The following is a 19,040-nucleotide window of genomic DNA, read 5'->3' as shown; positions in this document are numbered from 1 at the left end:
TCTGGAAGGAGGAGCCAGGATGAAGGGAGCTGAGGAAAGGTTCTCCACTTTCTCACACACCATGCTGCTGATGATCTATTGATATCAGTAGAGTTATTTTGAATTAACATCAGTGTAAATAAGAGAAGAATCATGCCTTTGTTGTTGCGGGTTTGTTTTTTTGTTTGTTTTGCACATGAAAGTGCTTGGACCTTCCCCACCCCTTAGGAAGAAAAAAAAAAAAAGAGAAAAAAAAAAGGAAAAAAAGAAAAGAAAACCTGCTATGCATTCACAGCTCTTTACTTCATTTGCTGTGAGCAGACAGAGCAAGGAAAATGATCAAAGAAAAGGCAGTCCCAACAATAAACCCTTGTCACTTCCAATTTTCTTGTCGTACTGCAAAGGGACAGAGGAATCACCCATGGCCATGGACACATTTCAAAAGTTTTCCCAAGTTTCTTGCATCTGCTTTTTCCCCTTGAAGAAAGAAATGCACACAGAGAAAACTGTCAGCTTGCAGTGAACGTTTTCTAGTCAGAGGTACCAAAATTTGGAGGAGGGTTTATTTCTGATGGGCCAAGCTCACAGCTGGCTGAACATAGACCTGATGACCCCAGTATCTGGAGGAAATGCAGTATTTGGGTCTGAAGCTGGAGACACACCAAGCGTTAGTTGGTGGCGGCGGGGCAGGAGAAGAGAGCCCGCACCCCCTGACTATGGATCCAAACTTTGTTAATGTGAATTAATTTGGGGGGAGAGGTTCAAAATTCAGGAAACAGACATTATGGGAGGCTACTTGAGATCTATCACTTGTCAAGGGACATGGGACCTCAGCTTACTGCCGGGACCCTGTGTGCAGTTGGCTGGGGGGCTGTGGGGCAGCGAGGGGCCACCAGCTGTGCACCCACCCGCAGCACCAGGAGCCTGCCCCATCACCAGGCCTATGATTCCGGTGGGTGGGGGACTAATTTTACTGCTGGGCTTCGAAACATCAGCTTGAGTTCCTTAAAAGGCTGCCTGTCCTCTGGGATAGAAAGAGACATAGGGTCTGTGAGCATCCAGGTGGAAGGGGGCGTGCAAGGGACCCAGGCTGCTTGACCTTGGGGACGCAGCTGCACCCGCAGTGCCTCAGTTTCTCTTTCCTCCGCCTCGAGCAATCCAGCGACAGTTGAAGCGAAGTTGAGCCCCGGTGGTGACGAGCCCACTGGCAGAGGCAGTTAGTTATTATATATCTGAGTTTGCACCGTTCAGCTTCACCTCTGCACAAATCCCGGTGTCCTTTAAAAAAAAAAAAAAAAAAAAGGAAAGAATTCAGGAGAGTCACTCACCCGCCAGATTTAGCCTATCTCCCCCCGCGTCCAGGCACACTTCTGCACCCTTGTTCCGCAGCCCCTGCAGCACTTAGGGCTACAAGGGGAGCCTGAATTTGGCACCTGGCAAGGCGCGATGGACGCGTGGGGACCCAGCCAGGGGCTCAGCACCCCTTTTTCCTAAAGGTGCCCCCTAAAAGCAGCCCCCGCAGCCTGTCCCGGGGAATTGTGGCCCCACACGTGACCCTGGTCCCGCTGGGGAAGAGGGAGCCTGGTCCCGGTGGGGGGCAGCTTTGGGGTCCCAAATTCCTGCAGCCGTCGGGTGCCCGTGCCCGGGGCAGGCACAGGGGGTGCCGGCACCCTGCGCGCACCCACGCGTGGGGCCGGCCGGGGGGCTCCGCCAAATTTCGGCTCCGCAGCGGCAGCAGCCGGGCGCTCCCTGCCCGCACACCGCGGCGCTGCGCTGCCGGCCCGGCCGGGAGCATCCTTCCTTTTTGCCGCTGAGAGCCGATAAGAAGAAGAATTTAATTTTCCCCCTATCGATTTTAAAGCGGGAGCCGGCTGGCAGCCGCCTCGGGGTGGCCGCCACTTGCCCCAAACTTTCGGAGCGCCGGCGAGCCCCGCTCGCCATCGCGCTGCCCCACGCGCGGCACAAGCGCGGCGGGGCGCGGGGACGCTGGGAAACACGCGTGGACCCCCCCCGCGCACATGCAGCACCCCCGGACACCCCCGGGCATCCCCCACGGAGCCCCCCCCCCGCCCCCTCGCCCCAGGGGCCGACTTCGGGCGATGTTTTCGGCCCCACGCAGGTGCGCGCCCCACGCCGCCGGCCGGCGGGGGGGGACCGGGGCGGTGTCGGGGCCCCCCCGGAGCCCTCCCCCGGCTCCTGCCAAATTCTCGCCGGCCCCCCCCCCGGCCCAAGGAGCCTGCCGATTGGGCGCCGGGCCGGGCCCACGTCACTCGGAGCGTGACGTCGGGTCTTCCTGTTTCCTTCAGCTGTGTCTTAAAGTAAATCTTGGGGCGGTGCGGAGCGCCCGGCTCGGCGCGGCGCGGCTCGGCTTGGCCAGGCTCGGCTCGGCTCGGCCAGCCCCAGCCCTGCCCCAAGCCCCAGCCCAGCCCCAGCCCTGCCCAGCCCTGCCCCGCCACGCTCCCGCACACTCGCCGCACACACGGCGCCGCACGCTCGCACGCTCCCGCACAGCCCCGCGCAGCCCCGCACGGCCCCGCACACTCCCCCGCGCAGCCCCGCGCAGCCCCCGCAGCCCCCAGCAGCGGCGCTGCTCCGAGCGCGCGTGTGAGCGAGCGGGGCGCGGGCGCGCCGTGCATGTGCGCGTCGCCCTTTCTCTCTCTTTGCACCGGCAAAAAAAAAAAAAAAAGAGAGGCTCAGTTTCGTCGCCTCTGCACCGAGTAAGTATCCTCTCCCTCTCTCCTCAGCCCCTGCTTTCCCTCTTCTTTTTTTCCTTCTTCTGTTTTTTCCTTCTATTTTTCCCCTCTATTCTTTTCCTTCTTTTATTTCTTTTTTCTTCTCTTACCTTATTCTATTTCTTTTTTCCTTCTATTCTTTTCCCCTCTTCTATTCTTTTCCCCTCTTCTATTCTTTTTCCTTCTTCTATTTCTTTTCCATCTATTTTTTTCCTTCTATTTTTCCCTTCTCCTATATCTTTTTCCTTCTATTTTTTTTCCTTCTATTTTTTCTCCTTTTTCTTTCTCTTTTTCCTTCTTCTTCTTTCTCCTTCTTTTTTTTTTTTTTTTTTTTTTTTTTTTTTTTTTTGTTTTAATTCCCACTTGGGGCTGCTTTAGATGACCCGGGGAAGGGAAGGGTGTGGGGGGTGTGGACAAGCCCCCCTGTCAAACCCCGCTCCCCATTCCCCGACTTCCCACCGGGCGGCCGCAGGTCCCCGCCGCGGGACCCCCCTCGCCCCCGGGGGGCTCCTTTTTGTCTCGTCCCGCGGCTCGGGGGCGCTTCGGCGGGGCCGGGAGATGCGGCGGCTCTCGGGCTCCTTCTTCGTGGTCCCGGCTTCCTCCTGCTCCCCGCCGAAGTTCCCCATCCCCTGCCTCCAACTCCTGCTCGGGTGCTCCGAGGCTCCCCTTTGTCTTGTTTATTATCGCCGCCGCTCTTTTTGTCCCTTCCCATTTGCCTGCCGTTTGCATGTCGTTACTTCTCCTTTTTAACCCCGGCCGGGAAGGGCAGGGACTTTTTTATTATTATTATTCTTAGTCTGCTCCTCGTTGCGATCACTTTGTCATTTCCAAGGGTGGGACGAGCTGCGAATTGGGCAAATGCGGAGAAAATGGGATTGGAGCGGTAGGTAGCGAGCACACGGGGAGATGGGATGCGAGGCGCGGGATAGGAGCCCTGGTGTGGCCGAGCGCTCGGGTTGCTGCTACTTTCTGATTGTTTGCTTGTTTGGGGTTGTTTATTCCATTGGGGGCGGTGGGTTATTTTTTTTCCCTTAGGTTTTGCCGGAGATCCTCTTGAGCGTTTTTACGGTTCCCGAGCGCCCCGAAGCACTTTGCCATGCGTTCAAACGGAGTTACAGCGCGGGAGGGGGGGGCGGGGGGGGGAGGCTTTGGGGTCAGCACCCCGCGGCGGGGAGAACCCCAAAACCGAGGCGGGCTGCGGGGCTCCGACGGGAAGGGGTCCCCGGCAAGGCTGGAGGATGCTAAACCTCCGGCCGAACGGGCGGGGGTCTCCGCTGCTCCAGGAAAAAAATGCGGGGCGGGGGGGGGGGGGGGGGCCGGGGGCAGCACCTGGCGGGGCCGAGCCGTGCAATGCCCGCGGCGCTGCGCCCCCCGCCGCCGAGCGCTGCCCGCCCCCGAGCCCCCTCCCCGCTCCTCTCCCTTCGGTTGGGTTGCGAGCAGCCGTCAATCAGGGAAAGTTTGAAGCCTCCGCGGCCCCTTCTTGCTCGTTTTGGGTGCTTTTTGGCCTTTCTCCGAGGTATCCCGTGTCGGGAGGTGCTCGGTGGTGCTCGGGGGGTGGATAGAGGATCGACGCCGCAGGAGCCGAGCCGAGGTAAAAACTCCAAGGTAGAGACTTTTTGCTACCAGCTCCCCATGAAATTATTCCGAGAGCTGTATCCCGCTGGCCGAATGGCACCGGCAGTGCCTCCAGCTGACTTTCCTGCCAGCTGAGCTCGGAGGCCTCCCGGTTCATGCGACTTCTCTCTCTCTTTTCTTTTTTTTTTTTTTTTATGATCGGCTGATAAATTAAGGCAGTCGTAAGATTGGACAGGTTTGGAAATTGGAGTTTAATTTGATTCGGGGCAGAATTGTAAATACTGCCGGTTGTAGTTCCCTGAATAATGATTTATTCTGTCTCAAAGTGCAGACTAACTGCTAGGTTAACTAATTCAAGGACTCTGATTTAACGGCATTGTGGAGCATGGGAAAAAACCTTTGGAGAACTTGGGCTGAGTTTGCAGTAGGAATCTGTCTTGCAACCGTTTCAGTATTGTCTCTGCACGGAGTCCACGTGAGTTATTTTCTTCATGACGAGTGAAATAACAAGGACCAAGCCGGCATGGTAGGAGGGAAACATTTTCAGTTTTGCACCATGAACGGCTCGATTTCTTTTTCTCGTTGAAGGAATCTGTTTCCCCAGGCAGTGCGGAGTGCAGATAGTTGGTGGAGGGCTGTGCGTCTCCCCAAAATAAAGGCCAGGACTAATGAGATGCCGAACACCTCCTCTTAGAGAGCTCTGTCAGTGTGTGCTGTAGTCGATGGGAGCTGAGGATGTGGGGCATTCGCAGGACTTGCTGAAGACGTTGCGGGATTGGGCCCTGCTGGCTTCTCTGTTGCATGCTAAGGAGCAGGTAGTGTAATTTTCAAAGAAATCACATTCTGCTTTTTACCTCTTGTTACGGGGAAATCCTAACGAAGTAGTTGTTGCTGCTATTTGTTTCTGCCTTGTTTCATGGTGCTTTATGGCATGTCTCAGCTGAGGGAGTTAGATAAGCCTTTCTCCCAAGAAAACTTGTGCCAAAACCGTACGAAAAGGTGGTACTTTCTCCTTAGCTGCTGAAGTGATTTTAACGTTGATCAGACTTATGGTGAACGCGTGTCATCTGTTCTTCAGATATTAGCTGTGGTTTTGTGTGGTAAATGCTTTTGACTGGAATAATTTTTGTCCTGCTCTTCGTGGCTGCTTCTGGCAAAGCCATGCCCAGTGCAGCACTTTAGAGCGAAAGATTTAAATATTTCTGTTAGCAGAAGCATGGTAAATTCCTCGTGTAGTATTGGCGTGATGGGCTGACATCAAGCAGGCAGACGCTGGACCGAAGAAAGTCGTTGGCTTGTGAAAAGATAGGACCGATTTCAGCTCTATAAACTGATAGCTCCTTGCATTCACCAGTGAATATTTGTCAAGTTTAGCACTTCACTGCTGTGAATACAATGGCTGTTGCCTATCACTTGAGCATGTTAGGTTAGACCGAGTTCCTTCAGAGCGGCTAAGTAGGGTGAGATTGAAATTAAATCCCCGTTATATCTCATAGGTGTATGAATGAATATGGGAGAAAATGATCAGCACCTTTGTAGATGAGTTAATAAAATTGATTACAGAAATTGATCTCTTTGTAATGAGTGTGGTTAAATACCTGATGTCCTATTCCTTTCTAAATACCATTCTAGCTAAAGGTTTGGGAACAGGAACTCTGCGGTACCTAGAAATTAATCTGTTTCCAGTTAATATGTCAGTGCATATCACATGGATATGAAATAAACCCATGCCTGTAGCCACTGTGCTATTAAGAAGTTATTCATAGCTGCATTTTAATCAAGTCTCCTTAAACAAAAGTTTCAGAAGTAATTTTGCAAATACAGTAATGCATGGTATGTTTTTGGGTGGACTTAGAACGTGCTGAGGCCTTTGTTGTATTTTTGAGTTGCATGGGAATGGAAAGCGTTCGGTTTCTGAGAAAGCTGCACCGTGCGAGTTGAGGCTCTAGATGTGGAGAGTAAATTTAACATAATACTCCTTGGTAAGCAAGGAGCATTAAAAGTGACCTATAAAGCAAATTTAACCATCAAGAATTTCAAGCTGTGTATCTCTGAAAGAAATGGGGCTCCTAAAGATTTGTACATAGACCTTGACGATCTAAGCTTTCTTTCTAAGTGTGTATTTCTGGATAGCTGTCCAGAGACGGTAGGTGTATGAAACATGGTTTTGAGACAATACGTGGCCAAAGTACTGGTACCATGTAAAGGACACAAACTTCCTAAATGTCTTTTTTTTCCAAGACTTCCCTATTTACCCAGCTCTAATCTCACCAGTATCGCATTTTCCCAGCCGTGGCTGGAGTTTTGCATCCCGCTGTAGGGGGCTTTCCACTTCCCTTGGGGTCTGAACTGCTTTTGGTCCTCCAAGACCAAAATACCAACTGGCCTTTTGACGTCCATTCCGTTGTGCCAGGATAAAGTAGAAGTTTTTCTCATCTATGAGCTGAAAGGGCTGCAAGCCTTAACGCTGGCAGGCTGTAGGCTCAGTGTAACACCAGGGCAAATGGGGGATATTGCTTAATGCCTCGGTTAAGGGCATGATACCTCTGGTGCTTCCAGCGAGGGAAGGAGGGGGCACCGCTGCAGAGCACCTCCTGCTGCACGCCTGTTGGTGCGGGGGCTCAGGGAGAGGAAGATGGACACTGCGGAGGAAGGATGCGTGGCAATGACCTTCCAACCTGGCGCAGGACAGCCTATTTCCTGAGCTGCTGACTCAAGGGTACAGCGAGCCCTGCCCATGCGTGTCCTTGGTTGGGATTGGGCAAGAGAGCGGGAAACAGCGTTCAGGCACCTGAATTTGCTGGGAAACGTGCAAAACTGGGAACCTGACATGAGGTTTTTGGTGCAAGTGTGGGAACGTACTGCTGGATCTTAGTCAAGTAGAGCTTGACTGCAGAAACGGAAGGAAAGGCACGAAGGTTTTCGGTGCTGGTTGTTTTTTTTCCTATTGGCAACTGCTGTCTTTACGCAGAATGCCTTCAGAGTATCGTACGGGCAGCACGCAAGAGCTCTTACAGTTATCTTGCAATTAGTTTATATCGCTTTCAAATGAACACCACTAGACTGGAAGGTCAACCTTGACCATGGTTCACACTGCGCTGGTATCTCCTGCTGAACAACTGGGGTGGCGTGTCACCCCTTCCCATCCCTGCCAACCTGGCCCCTCACTTATAAAACCGACCCTTCTGAAAACCCAACTCCTCCCATTTTTTTAAAGGAAGATATAGTTGTTAGAGCCAAAGCCTGCTCCTTTTGCAGTAATTCAAAGAAAGCAGGAGATGGGTTTTCACAACGTGTACTGCCCAGCAGGGCCTGATTCTGCCACTGACAGGTAGCAGGATTTTGGTACTCGAGCATGCCATGGACTCAGGAACGTTGCCTGTGGGGTGCGATGCTACCTGGCATGCAGGTGGTACAGCTGGGCCCCTGCAATAGAGCTCCTTGCTACCGTGTTGTTATCGTCAGATCTCCCAACTCCACTTTCTAATGTGATAAGGAGCGATCTGTGAAGGCAGTGTCCTGGTAATGATGTGAGGCTCTGGATTTCCCATCTGAATTCATGACATTTTTTTTTATTTTTATCATTCTTTGCTTTCCTCTATGCAAGGAGCCAGTAACAAAAACAAACATCACATCTCTTGCATAACTGTGACACCAAATCTCTGAAAATTCTTTTAGTACATCCAGAATACGTGGGCAAAAGCTGCAGAATAAACATAATGTTTCTAAGTATTAAAAGCTTTTTTCCTTTTTTTTTTTTTCATCTTGGTTGCAAACTAAGCATTGACTACTGTCTTGATTTTACAGATTATTTCATGCTGAAATTATGCCTATTTGCATGGGTAGTCATTCTTTAAAACTAGCCACAGATGCAGTCCTAGGGAGCACGTAGATGTTTTTACAGGTGAACCGAAAGAGATGGGAGCAATTCCAAAAAGTCTGCATGCTGCCTTTGGCAATATACCCTGTTATTGTGAAGATTGTGCTCTGTTAAGCAAATGTAAAATTTAATATTAGATAAGCGTCACATGAAAAATATTTTAATTTTACTGAATGTTAAATTTTAAGAAATGGTAAAGAGCGTCCAGAGCTTTGTGTGTAATGTGAGTTTAGCATCACTAGTTAATAAGTCACAAATTATGTCAAGAGCCTTTTACAAAATGCAAGGAAGTGTGTTATCTTTTTATGCTGAGTTCCTGGGAAACAATGAGAGTTCATATAAAGAGGAGGTATCTTCCTTTCTCACGCAGTTGATTGATGTTACTACTTTCATCTTTCCATATTTTTTCTCATCTTTTCTGCATGTCACAGGAAATAAGATTCTGTGTATTCAAAATATCACGCGTAAGAAGGGCTTCACTGGGCATCTGAGATGCTGTTCTTGGAGATTTTTCCAAAGCAGAGAGATGTGGCACTGAACATGCCTCGTTTCTGCTCTGTGAAAAATTTAATGTCGAGTAGTTCAGTGTGCAAAATACAAAATGTTCAGGCTTTGGTAGTGAGGCTTACTTGGAGAACGTAAGTTAAGAAAAGGGGAAGAACGTACGGGGAATTCAAAACACTGTCGTGGCTAGTCACTGGTACATACGATGCTGTGTTAACGAACTACATTTTGGCTTTTATTTGATCACATCTATGTAAATATTATAATCCTGGCCGTAAAATGTTTTAATGCATTTTTTGCCTTGCTGAAGAAATGTTTCCCTAATGATTTAAGAGAGTTTTTTTCCCCTATGTTGTAAGCATAAATGCATCTCTGTTTCTCTGCCTTTCACATGCACGTATACAATCCTGCCTACAATTAAGTGAAAGTTGTTGTTCTGGCCTTCGAATGTTTATTTACCAGTTTTATCTCTCTTTAAAATACAAAACAACAATTACTGTTTTTACATCGCAATTGAATTTTTTTAATCCAAATTTTATACAATTTCTTGTTTTAACAATAAATCTTAAATAAGGAGTACTTTCATCTTCTTTTGTAACATGTATCTCAATGCCCTAAATTTAATCAATTGGTTGTCAGAGGCTGTGTTCTTCTAATCTACTCTTTCTTCTGAAGATAAACAGTATCATTTTAGGCATTTGTGCAAGAGAATCATATTACTGGTGCTTAAGCAGTTTTTGCTTTTTTAAATCTTAATCCATCTTAAACCAGTGGAGCAGAAATATTTAAAAATGTTTCATTTCAAGCAGAGTGCATAATAAATTGCAATAATTGTAATGTGCCATAAATCCCAGAGCCTATGCATTTTGCATTTTATTCAGGATTGAGGTCAGGAAATTTGGAGAAATTTAAAGAAAATGATTCATCAGTCCTTTTGTTCTGTTGGCCAGGGTCCCAGGATTCTTGAGCTGAGCCCAGCTGACAAGCTTTTGAAGATGGCACAATAACAGTCCAGTGATGCCTGACCATGACAGCACAGCCCTCTTAAGCAGGCAAACCAAGAGAAGAAGAGTTGACATTGGAGTGAAAAGGACGGTAGGGACAGCATCTGCATTTTTTGCAAAGGCAAGAGCGACGTTTTTTAGTGCCATGAATCCCCAAGGTTCAGAGCAGGATGTTGAGTATTCAGTGGTGCAGCATGCAGATGGGGAAAAGTCAAATGTACTCCGCAAGCTGCTGAAGAGGGCGAACTCGTATGAAGATGCCATGATGCCTTTTCCAGGAGCAACCATAATTTCCCAGCTGTTGAAAAATAACATGAACAAAAATGGTGGCACAGAGCCCAGTTTCCAAGCCAGCGGTCTCTCTAGTACAGGCTCAGAAGTACATCAGGAGGATGTATGCAGCAACTCTTCAAGAGACAGCCCCCAAGAGTGTCTTTCCCCTTTTGGCAGGCCGACTATGAGCCAGTTTGATGTGGATCGGTTATGCGATGAGCACCTGAGAGCTAAACGCGCCCGGGTTGAGAATATCATTCGGGGTATGAGCCATTCCCCCAGCGTGGCATTAAGGGGCAATGAAAACGAAAGAGAAATAGCTCCGCAGTCCGTAAGTCCCCGAGAAAGCTACCGAGAAAACAAACGCAAGCAAAAGCTGCCTCAGCAGCAGCAGCAGAGTTTCCAGCAGCTGGTTTCAGCGAGGAAGGAGCAGAAGCGAGAGGAGCGCCGACAGCTGAAGCAGCAGCTGGAGGACATGCAGAAGCAGCTGCGCCAGCTGCAGGAGAAGTTCTACCAGATCTACGACAGCACCGACTCTGAAAATGATGAAGATGGCAACCTGTCCGAAGACAGCATGCGCTCTGAAACCATGGACGCCCGGGCTGGGGACTCTGTTGGCAGGTCGGACAACGAGATGTGCGAGCTGGACCCAGGGCAATTCATCGACCGGGCCCGGGCCCTCATCCGGGAGCAGGAGATCGCAGAGAACAAGCCGAAAAGAGAAGGTCCCAAGGAGAAGGAGCAAGGGCCAAATTCCTTCCATCCCGAAGGCAAACACTTGGCCGAGACGCTGAAGCAGGAACTGAACACCGCCATGTCACAAGTTGTGGACACAGTGGTTAAAGTTTTCTCGTCCAAGCCCTCCCGCCAGCTTCCTCAGGTCTTCCCGCCTCTCCAGATCCCGCAGGCAAGGTTCGCGGTCAACGGGGAGAACCACAACTTCCACACGGCCAACCAGCGCCTGCAGTGCTTTGGGGACGTCATCATTCCAAACCCCCTCGACACTTTCGGCAGCGTCCCTATGCCCGGCGCTACCGACCAGACCGAAGCACTGCCTCTTGTCGTCCGCAAGAACTCCTCCGACCAGCCTGCCTCGGCCCCACCAGCCGGCGGCCACCACGCCTCGCTGCACCAGTCCCCGCTCTCAGCCACTGCCGGCTTCTCCACCTCCTCCTTCCGCCACCCCTTCCCACTGCCCCTCATGGCCTACCCCTTCCAGAGCCCCCTTGGCGCCCCGTCGGCCTCCTTCCCGGGGAAAGAGCGCGCCTCCCCCGAGTCCCTGGACTTGACCCGGGAGACCACCAGTCTGAGGACCAAGATGTCGTCGCACCACATGAACCACCACCCCTGCTCACCTGCGCACCCCCCCAGTGCCGCCGAAGGCCTCTCTTTGTCCCTCATAAAGTCCGAGTGCGGCGACCTGCAAGACATGTCCGAAATCTCGCCCTACTCGGGAAGTGCAATATCCTTTTCTGAAGGCGAGCGGTCGCCCCATGGCCTGCAGAGGCCATGAGGAGAGGTCCTCATGGTCCAGAGGAGAGGACCTGGGCCCACCCCACCCCGCGGGGCTGTCCCGAGGGCATTCGGGCTGGGGGCACTGGTGGGAGGAGCAGGCAGGGGAATTGCCAGGTGAAATAAAACACGGGGTGGTAACTGGAGGTCCTCCTTCAGCGACAGCATCCAAATTAAAAGAGACACCCATCCGCCCAACATTTTAGACTGTTTGGGTTTCCCTTCCTGCTGGTCAGGAGGTGATGACCCCGTCCAAAAACACTGCTTGTCCACCTCCTTCCCCTCCCAAAACACAGCCTGTGTTAATGGTGGCCTTGCTGGAGCTCACAAAGAGACAGCATTTGGTCATTTGTGTGTCTTCAGCTCTCACGTAAGGGAAATAAAGCACAAAAGATCCAGGTACCGATCTATTCAGGCAGCACCAAGTTCTTTCCCCCACCCAGAGGTCTGCTCCTCAGCCCTGGTGCAGCTGCCTGCTATGCATGATTAACCTCTGTTCAGCCATACACAGAAATCTTTTGTCCTAACATACACAAAGCAAATTATTTTGGAAAGCTGGAGAGAACAATTAAATATAAAACTTCAGCTGTATTAAATTTGCAGGACACTTCCCCTGCTAAAAAAAAAATAAAGTCCGTCTTTTTAGCTCGGTCTCAGGGGTTAGCAGAAAAAAATACATCTCTGCTTTTATTTAGGCAAATTCAGACATAGTCTTTTTTTTTCCTGGAAACTAGCACCAAGTTTTTTTCTTTCTTTCTTTCTTTTTTAGTAGTAACACCTCCCACTCACTGCATCGTCTCCCCTAATGTGCTTTTTAGTCAAAAGATTTTTCTTCCAAGTACAGTTGTATTAAAAGTGAATAAAATGCCTTGTGTGCCCCATGCTAAAATTGAGGATTTTAAATGAAGAGTAGATGGGCATTTTCCCATGCTCCAAGACCCCAACAAAAGGCAGCAGCAAAAGCACAGAGCCTTAGAAGCAGATAATTTTGTTCCCAAGTTGATGGCAGTAGTTGTGACTGGATAACTCTGCCCCAGCTTGGGTAACAGCAGTGACACCAAGAAAATTGTCCCATTCCCAGGGCTGTCATGCGAGGGGAGATGCATGAGGACATGCCCCACCATGGGTGTCTTCTAGGTGATTAGCAGCTCTGGTGGCTTTAGGGGAATTGCAGCATGTTTTCTGTGGACATGGGAAGGGTGCAAGCAGGGCTCGGGACCTGTGGGTTGCCTGCTTCTCCTGTTGGTGTGGCTGGTCCCTCCTGTGGCAGTGGGCACCACCAGGATGGAGGCAGACACTGCAGGGCCACCACCCATCCCTGGACCCCAGCAGGTCTCCCATCAAACCTAGACCAAGTCTGGGGGAAGAATCATTGCTGTCTGGTGGTGTTTGGCTAAAAAAAAAAAAAAGTGTAAATAATAAAAGTGTAAATAATGCCATTTCTGTAGGAGAAAGGCTCTGAAAGCACCTTCCTTAGCTGTTGGTGTTTTCAAGAGCCAGCTGGTGGTGGACGTGATGTTGGAGGGATCTTTTTCCTGAAGGAAGATCTCTCTGCTGCGTTAGCAGCAGGGAAATCTTCACCTTGCCTTATATACTGTATGGCAAAACGAGGGAGTCAGTCTGAAGGCAGCATCATTCTTAGTTACTTCCCGTTACTTTGGGAGGTCCAAACTGAAAATCATTCTTCCACATTGAAACACAGTGAGGATGCATGCAGAGCAGTCCTGAGGTCAGCACGAGTGGCAGCCGAGGGCAGGATTCAGGCCAGGGCAATTAAATAATCTCTGCCAAACAATACAGAGGCGTACTGATTATTTTGGTGTAAAAGTAGTTCTCCCATCCTGGGAGAGAAGTTGTCAGGGATGGGAAAGTGCATGAACTGGGAGTGTTTGTGTGGCAGCAGGTGATCCCCTCCACCTGTGGAGCATCTCTGCCTTGCCCCTGCTGTTTCTCCCCCTTTCTCCTGCCCTTCCCCACTGGCAGTTCTTAGCAGAGCTCCTTGCTCCTGCTGAAACCGGGCTGAGAGAGCCCTGTCCGGGGGCTTAAGTCAGGGAAATGCTGAGCGTTGGGGCAGTTCCTGCCTCTCTCCTTGCCCTTGCTTCTTCCCCTGCCCTTGGGAAAGCGCTCTGTCTGGATGCAGACCTGTTAGGGAAAACAAATTTATTAAAGAGCCTTTCTACACATGTGCCCTGATGTACAGTTCAGCTGTGGGGGTGTTTTTGTTTTCTAGCAGTGGCTCATTTGCCCAGGTAGCTTGCAGTTTCCAGGGAAAGGCGCAGTACGGAGGTTGGTTTGTTTGTGGTAGGTTCTGTTGTGGCGCTTTTATTTTACATGGTTGACTGTGCATATACAAGGAATATATTTCTTGGGAGAAGCAGATCTTTCTTCCCTGCAGAAAGCAACATCTGTTTTCCTGGACAATACAGCCAGGACGAGAACATAAGACTAGCAGATACAGCCAAGTTCAGGTTTTAGTCCTAGGCTAAAACACTGCACCAGCCTGTTTTTTATTTTATTTTTTAACCAACGCCTGTGAAATGCATCTGATCTTTCTTTGCTGAATTGCAGAAGGAAACGGTTAATGTTTGCGTATGTTGCTAAACAAGATAAGATGCACCTGCAGCATGAATTCCCATCTTGGTGCTGAATGCAGTCTATATCTTTGCAAACTAATCTGTTTAATCAAATATTAAGTTTTATTCAAATTCTGAAAGAAACAGACAGCCAATTGTTTTTCTGCACGGTCTTCCTTTGTCATGCATCCTCTTTGCATCTCAAGAAAAATAGCCTTGTTCAGTCCCAAAACATTTGCATAGATCAAAATTGAAGCACAACAGTAGCCTGTGTGCTGTTAAGACATCTGTAAAGGTGAAGAAGTTTGGCGCGTTCTCCCTGGCAGGAGGGCTGTGGGACACAAGTGAAACTTTCTGCAATTTATTTATTTTTAAGCAGAATTCCAATCCAACTGGAATGAGTTTCACAGTCCCAATATGTGAAAGCTGTAATTAGCGAATTACAACATTTTGAAATGAGGAGTTATTACATCTGACTAGAATTAAACTAATTAAACTTAAAAAAAAAAAAAAAAGATGAGTGATTGTACAGCAAGCTGGATAACTGTGCTGTTGATAAAACCTGAGCAATAGAAGAGTACTTTCCAGCTGGCCCATTCTTCAGAGGGTCTTGAAGATGCTTTGAGATACAGCGATTTGGAGCTTTGTTTATTGAGAGCAACTGAGGTGTAACTTAAGCAGCAGCTTGGCTTTGGCAGTGCAGATTTTCTACCTGATACAGCCCATTCTTACCTCTTTTCCTTCTGCTCCGTGCGTGTATAGGATAGAAAAGCCTGCTAGAGCATTTCAGGGAGCTCAGGCTGAGAGAAACAGAAGTGAAAAATTGTCTTCATTAAATAATATTTTTTTTTGCAAAAGAGGAGAGCTATCCCTGAGGATTAAAGTGCAAATAAGTCAAATGCAGTGCAGTACTACCTCTCTGCTTCCCCGGTTAAAACACACAGGATCACATATAGGTTTAATTCCCAGTCTTTCGCTTCTTATTTCTTAACATTTTGCCTTTTTGCTGCTGCTGGGTGAGGTGAGGCTGCGTCGCACCGTGTAAGTGCACAGCACTGAGGCTCTCAGGTTGTTTGAACACTGCTTTAGGTTCAGCTGCAGTACACTGTTTCTCTGATCTTTTATGTTCCTGAGCAGATGTCTTTCATTAATTTATGGATTTATCATCTTTTCTTTCTCTCCTTTTTTTTTTCTTTCCTTTTTTTTTTTTTTTTTTTTACACCTGGCAGCTGGCTCAAGTTTCAGCAGTTATTGTCTATTTTGCATTACCCATAGAATTGAATGTCATCTGTCTTCACAAAGCTATAGCTGGGAGAATTGAGGCAAGCCACATGAGCTGCTGGGACAGAGCTTGTTTGCGTTCCATTCGGCACCCCTCCTCCCTTTACCTCCTTAATATTTATTTGTGCTCGTTTTCTTTCCTGGCCTTGAATGGGGCTTAGCTCGTGTTCAGTACAGCTGTATGTTTACTGAATCTATTTCATCATGAGTCATTGTGCGTGTGTAAGTATCCTGGAAACAGCTAGTGCTTTCTTGGAAGAACAGTTGCTTTTCAGCCCAAGCACTTAAAAAGGAAATTAAGCAATTGGTCAGTTCAGTTTTTTTCTGAAATAGCAATGGGTTATCTAATTCTTAGCTCTTAAGTCTGTCATTAACTATTTTTTGCTAGATTATCACAGATCAGATCTTTTATCATAGTACAGCGTTAACCTTAGGAGCAAGATATACAGATTGGTTGCATATTTGATATCGCTTTAAGGCTGCCAAGTGCTTAAGAACGAGTATAATTTTAATAGAAAGTGGATTTCTGGGAATATGAGTCTTAGAACATCTTTTAATACGTGTTTCATTCAATATCAATATCCCCTGGCATTATGGCAGAAAATATTTAAAAATCCTAAATGCAAAAGGAATCAAAATGCTTAGACAACTGCCTAATATGCTTAAATCCAGCAAATATGGGAGCTTTTTTTTGAAAGTTTAAGTCCATCTTTTAGCTCGCGTTGAAAGAGAGGGTATGCCAAACCTGATAACAGCCTGTCAGCAGTGTCGGAGGAATCACAAATTAGGGAGACTTAGGATTTTTATTTCTTTTACTTATTGAAGTTCCCCCTCAGCCTGTCGCTTCCCTGAAACGATCATGTAACAAAAGGGATTTCTGGTGTAGAAGTTTTGGTTTGTCTAAAACTCTTATCACTAAGCAATAGGTGACAGCTTGCTACTATTATTTCACTTACGTATTTTGACAGATGGCACCGCAGAGTGTAATGCTCTTTTAGACTTCTCTATCAGTCTAATGGAGGTAACTGGAGGTTCTTTCAACTCTTTTCTTGGCACAAGAAGTATGTCAGTCATAAATTATCTTCTTTGTAATCAGCAAGCATCTAAAACAAAATGCAAGTTCAGCTCAGCCATTCTCCGTGTACTTCCAGATAATAAGAGGGTTTTAAATTAATATTATCAACGACTTTTTTTTTTTAATGCCACATTTTTCCAATCTAAAAACAAATCTTATCACTAGAATAAAGGAGAGGGTTTCAAGTCAATTTCCCGAATTAGAGAAAAGGGTCTTCTGTTGAAAAAGCTCAGGTAGCAGTAGCCTGCTGCTAAAAATGCGTCCGAGCTCCTGGTACTGAGGCCCGGCAGGAGATGCTCCGTGCCAGCGTGTGCCCGGCCTGGTGGCTGGGGCACGGCGGCTGCAGTGTGCCTGTGCTCCGGGTTGGCCTTCCCCCGCCATCAGGTGTGAAAGGAGTGAAATTTTCAACAATTGTGTTTAGGAGAAACAGTCCTCGGAGAAGCTTCTGGGAAGAACCCTTAATTGACCTTGTGGGGGCCACATTGATTTTCTCCACGTGCATCTTCATTTCTGATAAATTATAAAGCCATTAATTTGCTGAGGAAATGGCAGGGCCAGCCTGCGGCACAGATGTGACCAGAGCTGTCCTCGTGCGCAGTGCACAAAAGGGAGCCAAGAAGCCGGGAGAAAATCAGCAAGCCGAGATTGTTATGGTTAGCTTCACATTCCCTTGGGAACTGTTTTCGTTGCTTCTGTTTACAGATCTAAAAGGTAATGATGTTTCCAGGATAAATAGGCTGCCTTATAGGGTAAGTGGCCATTTATTGATCCGCTAGCCCGCATTTATCGATCACTTAGCCCCAAATGCCGCTTCCTCCACCGAGGAGTTAACCGGCTAAATCAGAAGGCGACAAGTTGGGTTGGTTTGCGGGGACGGAGGGGCTCTGCCTCCCAGAAAATTTGGCTTTTATTAGCCACGCAGCTGCTGAAGCAGAGCAGTAACAGGATTAGAGAGAGTGACTCAGGATGCTAAGGCAGGGACGAAACAGGTGAAACGCGCTGCCCGTAGCAGACATTACTCGAAACGATGCAGCACCTGCGTGCGAGGCACATGCACTAGCTTTGTTTTGTGCGAGCAGCACAACATGGAGAGAAAAACAAACTTTGGCTGGAATTGCAAAGGAGAGGGAGAAAAAGCTCCTGATAAGTTTTCTGTGGCACATGCTTTGTGCATTTGTTCCCTTAGCAACAAGTGAACGTACATATGGTGCACAAGCCGTAAACTTGGAAAATTCCCGAGACCCAGGACCAAAACCGATAGGAAACGCAGGGTTTTCGTTGCGTGTCCTCTCATACCTCGTTTTGCTATGTTACAGAAAATGACAGCGCGGCAGTTTCAGTGTTACTAATTTCTCCTGCAGGCTGGGGAAGTGCAGCAGTAAGGGGGCACTTTGGGAGCTCTGCACACTCAGAAACAGCCTTCTCGAGAAAAGCATTTTCCTTTACTAACTCAATCCTACATGCAGGAAGGCTTGTCGCCGAACCACTTGAAAAAGGCCAAGCTCATGTTCTTTTACACCCGGTACCCAAGTTCCAACATGCTGAAAACCTACTTCTCGGACGTAAAGGTAAGAAAATCTCTTCCCCCCCGCTCTCCTTACTGCATGCTGTGTTTGGTCACAGAGAAGTGTGGTGCTGTCAGAGATCAGAGATATTTCTGGTTAGGCAGAGGTTACGGCTGGCTTTACGTGCTTGTTCTTCCTGCTGATGTTGTACTCTGCCTGTGCCTGGATGAGGAAAGGAGAGGTTGGAGGATTTAAAATTAAAAAAAAAAGAAAAAAAAAGAAGACATTTCAGAGCAAAGTAAGAATAATCGTTACAGTAAATCAAACAATTTCCATTATACATGTCCTATCAAAAAAGAGATTTCTTTGGTGGTAGAAATATACTTCCAAGAACATTTTGGAGCAGTTCTCAAGTGTTCCCTTATTGTTTCATTTCGGTTGGTTTCCTCATATTTGTGCTTACATAAGCACAGCGCAGAATCCCTTTCTTTCTGTCAAAAAGAAACAGTACATTGAAATTCTCCATGCAGAAGCTGCTTAAAAACAAAAGTGATGATTGTCTCTTATTTACAACTTAATTTGTTGTTGATGCAGAGTACACTGAGCATAAGGAGGATGAATAAAGTGACAGATTCAGGCCACATTATTCAAATGAGGATATGAAAGCTGTCGACATACAGCTGCATCCTCCCTCATTCTACAGAATATTAGGACCTCCTGATTTTTTTCTAAAAGTAATTGTTCCTTCACATCAACTTGATTTTGTGTTAATCATCTAAGTTTAAAAAAAAAAAAAACACACATAGATTGGGTTTTAATGATTATTATGGCATACATGGTGTCATTATCTAAGTAACTTTATAAACATTACATTAGCTTAAATTAGTTTGTTACATTGCCCACCCCCTCAAACGCACAAATTACAGAAATCCTTCTTTTAATCACTTTTGGGTTATGGGTTTGGTTTTTTTTTTTTCAGTCTTAGGGGGAGATTATCCCACAGGTTTGTGAACTTGGCCTGGTTTCTGCTGACCGGCTTCCCCTGGTGAAGTTTGCTGGCAATTTTTCCCTTTATTTTCCCCGTGACGTTGCACACACCCACACGGTGCGGCACGCTGCTGCCCGCACAGCCGTGCCCTTGGAGGTT

The 19,040-nt window shown here is 47.9% G+C and overlaps 1 protein-coding gene and 1 long non-coding RNA gene across 5 annotated transcripts in view; one reads left to right on the top strand and one right to left on the bottom strand.

Annotated features, from left to right (window-relative positions):
- Positions 1–265: 265 nt before the first annotated feature.
- On the bottom strand, positions 266–2,179 carry LOC121067944. Its single transcript, XR_005818521.1, has 3 exons — positions 2,071–2,179; positions 1,079–1,257; positions 266–456 (listed from the first exon to the last, which is right to left on the bottom strand). It is a non-coding gene; the product is annotated as an uncharacterized LOC121067944 (long non-coding RNA).
- A 382-nt stretch (positions 2,180–2,561) lies between these two features.
- PROX1 (prospero homeobox 1) overlaps positions 2,562–19,040 on the top strand; it is a 48,351-nt gene continuing 31,872 nt past the window's right edge. The window contains exons 1-3 of one of the 4 annotated variants that reach the window (XM_040552730.1): positions 2,562–2,696; positions 9,621–11,409; positions 17,849–17,956. In XM_040552730.1, the coding sequence (XP_040408664.1) occupies positions 9,688–11,409; positions 17,849–17,956 (1,830 nt within the window). In that variant the 5' untranslated portion in view covers positions 2,562–2,696; positions 9,621–9,687. Of the gene's footprint in view, positions 2,697–3,281; positions 3,595–4,328; positions 5,102–9,620; positions 11,410–17,848; positions 17,957–19,040 lie in introns of those variants that run through there. The other 3 variants (XM_040552731.1, XM_040552729.1, XM_040552732.1) reach the window with 3 other exon arrangements.

This window comes from Cygnus olor, chromosome 3 (assembly GCF_009769625.2).
Source record: "Cygnus olor isolate bCygOlo1 chromosome 3, bCygOlo1.pri.v2, whole genome shotgun sequence".
NCBI lineage: Eukaryota > Metazoa > Chordata > Aves > Anseriformes > Anatidae > Cygnus > Cygnus olor.
This window is presented reverse-complemented; position numbering and strand designations above follow the sequence as displayed.